The sequence below is a fragment of the Sebastes fasciatus genome, chromosome 13, assembly GCF_043250625.1.
Source record: "Sebastes fasciatus isolate fSebFas1 chromosome 13, fSebFas1.pri, whole genome shotgun sequence".
NCBI classification, from domain to species: domain Eukaryota; kingdom Metazoa; phylum Chordata; class Actinopteri; order Perciformes; family Sebastidae; genus Sebastes; species Sebastes fasciatus.
Genome location: NC_133807.1, coordinates 20843694 through 20849986, shown reverse-complemented (window position 1 = coordinate 20849986; position 6293 = coordinate 20843694). Strand labels below are relative to the sequence as shown.

Genomic DNA, 6293 nt, shown 5'->3' with positions numbered 1-6293 from the left:
TTGGGTGCATTCACACCTTTGCCTAGAGCTTTACACTTGTGATCGGATCCCCTGCGACGCATGTTAATGCCAGTTCTGAACAGGGCTTTGAACAGGTTGTGCAAATAGCATCAGAGGGACATAATATAAATAAACTCCAGGGGAAGCACCCTGGCTACATGCGGGGAAAACAGCATCAAGCCTGAAGAATCAAGGAAGCATTTACAGAGCGAACACTTCCAATTCAACTGTACCGTCAATCACAGCGCTGATAATTTGGTCAAGAGCATGTGTAGAAAACAGAGGAGGGCGAATCAAAAACTGAACCAAACACAATGGAACCTTTTTGAATCAAACCAATTGGTCCCGAGAGCATTTTTACACAAAAGACTGCACACCTGGCACGCCAGCTCATGTTAAAGTAAACCAGGTCGTGCGTGCATCAACAGTAACATAAAAACACATAAAATAGAAATCAGACCCAAAAAACGACATACAATCGAAAATAAGGCGACCAGTGACTAAAAAGGCAGAGTGGGAGGAAAAAGGCCTCACCGTTCCAATAACTCGATGTAGCTGAAACCCACACAGCACCACGAGAATACACCTCAACACACCTCCATACATGTAAACATACGCTGAAACATTTATTGCCTTTTCTAGACCCAGTCATAAGGGATCTTTTAATCCACTGTGTGTACAATAATAATAAGTATCCAGTGTTCACCTTTTTCACCACAAAAGTCAAAACTTAAATACACCAAAACTCATAATTTTCAAAAGAATGTGAACTGATCTGTGATGTCAGATATTTATCGTATTAAACATGACGCTGGTTACACTTTGGTATACTGTGTGTCTTTGCGTGGTGAATAAATAGTTATCAAAATGTCAGAGACATAAAAAAAATAATTAACTTTGCTTTGTGAAGACCAGCGCCTGTGGATGTGCCGACATTGGAAGAACGAGGTGCTTGAGAGTTAACGGTGTTCACATTCACCCATCCAAAAAACACACCCCTACAGTACACAGGGGAGCACTGGCCAGAGGTCCAACGCTGCAGAGAAAAGGGAGGAAAGGAGAGACAGACAGGAGGTGGACGGATGGATCATTTTACTTTCTTTAGCGCGTTTGAAAGCCAGTCGAGACCCTCGAAGAGACCATCTCCATTAGTGGCGCACGTGGCCTGGATGAACCAGTGCCGACTGCGCAGATTGTGTAGGGCCAGCTTGTCGGTGATCTCAGCTGAATTCATGGCATTGGGCAGGTCCTGAAAGAGCAGAAAACATAACACTTGATTAACGACAAGAGAAAAAAGCCACCGATGTTCCATGTTAAAGTTTGCAGACTGGATTTTCCATTTTATAAATGATACTGAGATTTGGTAATGGTATATTTCAATATATATATATATATGTATGTATACTAGTAAATCTACCACACCTTAATTTTCAGGAGCTGCTAAAATACGTATGGTCCTGATTCAAAACTAATAAGTTGAGAAGCTTAAATTATTGATATAATATGAAAGTTTAACTGGGAGAGTACGACTCCTGAAACTGACGAGACGCGAAAAAGAAGACCTATCGCTCTGTTGGAGTTGTTGGAACAACAAAAACACTCACGGTTATACAGTGGTGTTACAGAAGGCTGTCTTAAAGGAGAGCAGCGCTGCAACACTAGCAGGTGGAAGTGGATAAAACACAGTAGAGTAGCCAAATACCAATCCATTGAAATATGGCTGAAATGGCCCCAAAACAGACCCCTAGGATCAGCTCGGAACATCTCTAATATCTGTACGAATCTAATAAATTGGGACAAAGTGCTGCTTTTCACTTTATCCACTCAGATTTATCCTGCCTGTCTGGGTCTCAAGCCCACTTCTCTAACCTTTATGTCACTACTGCGTCTGCAATATTTGTTCCTTCCATTATACCAATCAAAGGAATGTGAGCCAATCCCCCGTTAATAGATCAATGGCCAATGGATAGGTTCTCCCAGCGACATAAACTCACCTGTTTGTTGGCAAACACAAGCAGCACAGCATTCGTCAGTTCATCTTCAGCCAGCATTCGCATCAGCTCCTCCTTCGCCTCACCAATTCGCTCCTTGTCATTACTGTCCACTACAAAGATAATGCCTGAAAATGGGAAACAGGTGAGGTTTGTATGAAGGAAGTGGATAGAGGTCTCCACAAGTACTGGATGATTCAACCAACAGTGGGCTTGTACAACAGCCTTTAAAAGATCCGGCAACATTAGGAAGTCTCTCACCTTGTGTGTTTTGGAAGTAATGCTTCCAGAGAGGCCTGATCTTGTCCTGACCGCCGACATCCCACACTGTAAAACTGATGTTCTTGTATTCTACCGTCTCAACGTTAAAACCTGCAGATGAAGGGAAAAACAAAGAGATGCTGGATGTAAGGAAGAAAGAGCTTTGATATCTTGGCATTAGTAAGAAGACCCTTGAGGGTGACAACTCGTGAAGATGCAGGAGAGGACTCACCAATGGTGGGGATTGTGGTGACAATTTCTCCCAGTTTGAGCTTGTATAGGATGGTGGTCTTTCCAGCAGCATCCAGTCCTACCATCAGGATCCTCATTTCTTTCTTGCCAAACAAGCCTTTAAACATGCTAGCGAAGGCACCCATCTTGGCTCGGCTGCAGAAGGACAAATAATATTGAGTGGTCAGGTCTCTAAAAATATGGATACCACATTGTAAACTATGACAGAGAGATCATTAATGCTCTACCCACACTCGTACGGTCCACTGACTCTATGGATTCATTTAGAAGTCAGCTAAAGTCATACCTGTTTAAAGAGGCGTTTGAGTAATCTGTATGCACCAGGCCTGCACTTTATGTATTTATTAAAGTTAACACGGTAATAACGTGTAACTTGGCTTGGCTTGACTTTGCCATGTTATGATTTGAGCATATTTTTTCTGGACAACATTTGTCATTGTTTTGTGTTGTTAATTGATTTCCAATAATAAAGATATACAAACATTCACATAAAGCAGCATATATGCCCACTCCCATTTTGATAAAAGTATTAAAAACATGACAAATCTCCCTTTTAGAACAGATAAAAAAAATTATTTGTGATTAATTGCAATTAACTATGGACATTCATGCGATTAATCGTGATTTTTATTGATTGGAAGCCCTAGATATAATCAATTAAAGCAATGCAACCTAGACTAGGATGCACAGCAGAAAATGGATGGATGGATTAGCCAATTAAAAATGATTAATTCAGTTCATTAGGTTTTTACTAAAATTGACACTGTGCACTTTTAAATACATTCTAAAGGCCTTTTAGTCTCACTCTCTCTTGTTTTAGACTAGTTATATAGAAAAACAGTAGTTCAAACGAAAATATCTTTGAGTAAAATTCCCCATCTAGAAACTGCCATCATAGACTGGAAGTCATGACGCCAGGTTGAAACCACAGACTGAAGTTTAACCTGTATCACTGCGTCTGTCTGGAAGGTGTTTACCTGTACTCGACAGTGAGGTTAAGCTACATAGTTCATTGACAAGTATGAGCCCAGACAGCCTTTGTCTGCTATGTTGGTATGCAGAAATCTGTGATTCAGGTTCCTCAACAGATGATTACTTTCATTATTGTTTGTTAATCATTTAGTCTATGAACTGTCAAAAATGACAAATAGCTATCACAAAATTAAAAAATGCCTACTTGTCAGAAAGCAATTATTTAATTAAATGTTTTATTTGATGGCATTTTTGCGTAAGCATAAACGATTACTCGATTATCAAAACAGTTGCGGATTAATTAGTTGATCAACTAATTGATTAATTGACTAATGGTTACAGGTCTAAATTATGTTAACAGTAACAAAAAGATGTCAAATCTCTGACACTCTTCCCCTACAACATTCAGCAAATTCTTCGTCCTAATTAGTCATGTAATTAGTTGTTCAGTGACCAAGTGCTGTAAATCTTGTTTCTGTAGTGTTTTCCTCAACCTCCCACCTGCTTATGTACTGTAGTTGCTGTTTCTGACCTGAAGAATGTGCACTCTTTTACTTACTCGATGCTCATCTCTATTGCACTCTTCAGCTGCATATTTAACACACAGCTGAGCAGAACGAGCCGAGGCACGTTGTTTCTAGCTGTCAACAGAGAGAATGTATCCTTATCTAGCCTCAAATCAGCCTCCCACTGCCAACAGCATAACCACGTAGTGCTGAAACAATGAGTCTATTAATCAAAAAAATGAATTGCCAGCTATGTTGATAATCAAAATCATTTTAAAGTAATTTATCAAGCAAAAAAATGCTAAACATATGCCATCTCAGTTTTCTATCATTATAAATAGAATATCTTTGGGTTTTGGACAGTTGCCTGGACGTAACGCAGGACTTTTACTTGTAACAGAGTATTTTTTTAATAGTGTGGTATTGTTACTTTTACTTAAGTAAAGAATCTGAGTACTTCAGCCACCACTACTGCCAGAATTTTTTTTATTCTAGATATCAAAAATGCAATTGTGGATATCTGAAATTGGAAGCCCAATATGTTGCACTGTGGATATCTGAAATGACAATTGTGGATAGGAATAATCTCATTGTGGATATCTGAAATGTTCATTTTGACTAGTATATATATCTAGGATGAAAATTCTGACAGTAGTGGTGGAAGAAGTACTCAGATAATAATATAATATAATAATAATATATAATAATAATATAATAATAACATATAATAATAATATATATAATATATAATAATATATTATATATAATATAATATATATTATTTATAATATAATATATTTATTTATTTTATAATGTTAGCTAGCTACATTTATAGTATATATATATATATAATATAATTATAATAATATTTATAATATAATAATATATATATATATAGTATAATATATATTATATTATATATAATATATTTATTTATTTTATAATGTTAGCTAGCTATATTTATAATATATATATATATATATATATTATATAATATATATAATATAATTATAATAATATATATAATATATTATATATTATATAATATATATTATATAATATATAATATATTTATTTTATAATGTTAGCTGGCTATATTTATAATATATATATATATATTATATATTATATATAATAATAATATAATATATATATTATATAATTATAATAATATTTATAATATAATAATATATAATAATAATATAATAATAACATATAATAATAATATATATAATATAATATATATTATATATAATATAATATATGTATTTATTTTATAATGTTACCTAGGTGTATTAAAGCTTGTAGCTGGATGAGTCACTACCTTTAACTCTCAGATTATGAGCTAATGCTAACACAAGAGGAAGCTCGTTAATGTTATCTAGCTATATTTAAGGAAGTGTAATGTAAAGGTTAACAGACATTCCGTCCCGTACAAAGACATCTCTGGCTGATAAACTCACTTAAAGTTAAAATGTGTAATAACTTCCTCATCAAACAGAGTCAGAGTTAAACTGCTACACTAACAGCTAGTTAACGAGCTTTAACGCTATCTACTGTCTTTAGCTTCCACGGTTCAACACTAGACGTTAACAGGTTATTGACCTCCACACTTATTTAAATGAAAGATTAATATCTATGTCATAATAACGTTATATATTTATAAATAAGAGTCGTACCTTTACTGATCTGTTCTGAGTCCTTCTTCACTTCCTTGTCCTGTTCAAGGCCTATTGAAAGAGAATAATCATACGTCAGCAACCTGGTTCTACTGCACATGCGCGGTAGAATCAGGTCTACTGCGCATGTGTGCCACACCCCGGTTTCGTGTCCTAGCCTCCTTCAATAGGCCTTTGTCCTGTTCAACAGTGTTTTCCTCCTCCTGTCACCGCCCCGTGTTGTGGACAGGAATTACAAGCTTATTGACAGTGCAGGGAAAACACGATACATCCTTTTCAATCAGCATAATAATGAAAATAAAGTAATCTCTTGAACTTCTCAGCAAAAAATCTTGATAAAATAACTCAAATCAATTACTCCCATTATAGATTTAGGGTAGCTTATTTTAAGTATCTGGGCATGGGAGGTGTCCATACAGCCAACATCTAAAATATTATTTATATAATATATACATATATGTAGACTGTGCAATATCATTATCATTATTACTACTCAGGTGTAATTCATACTGTGCAATATTTTCAGGTGGAATTTCATTTCATTTTCCACTTGTGCAATTGTCTGTTTATTGTCAATACTGTATATACTGCTCCTATTTTTATACTTCCTTCTATTTAAATGGTTCATATTT

The 6293-nt window shown here is 35.4% G+C and overlaps 1 protein-coding gene across 1 annotated transcript; it reads right to left on the bottom strand.

The window, feature by feature from the left end:
- Window positions 1-941: 941 nt before the first annotated feature.
- On the bottom strand, window positions 942-5726 carry arf2a (ARF GTPase 2a). The gene is made up of 5 exons (XM_074656073.1): window positions 5662-5726; window positions 2485-2639; window positions 2253-2363; window positions 1995-2119; window positions 942-1249 (listed from the first exon to the last, which is right to left on the bottom strand). The coding sequence occupies exons 2-5, from the start codon at window positions 2627-2629 to the stop codon at window positions 1088-1090; spliced, it is 543 nt and encodes a 180-aa protein (XP_074512174.1). The 5' UTR covers window positions 2630-2639; window positions 5662-5726; the 3' UTR covers window positions 942-1087.
- Window positions 5727-6293: the final 567 nt, after the last annotated feature.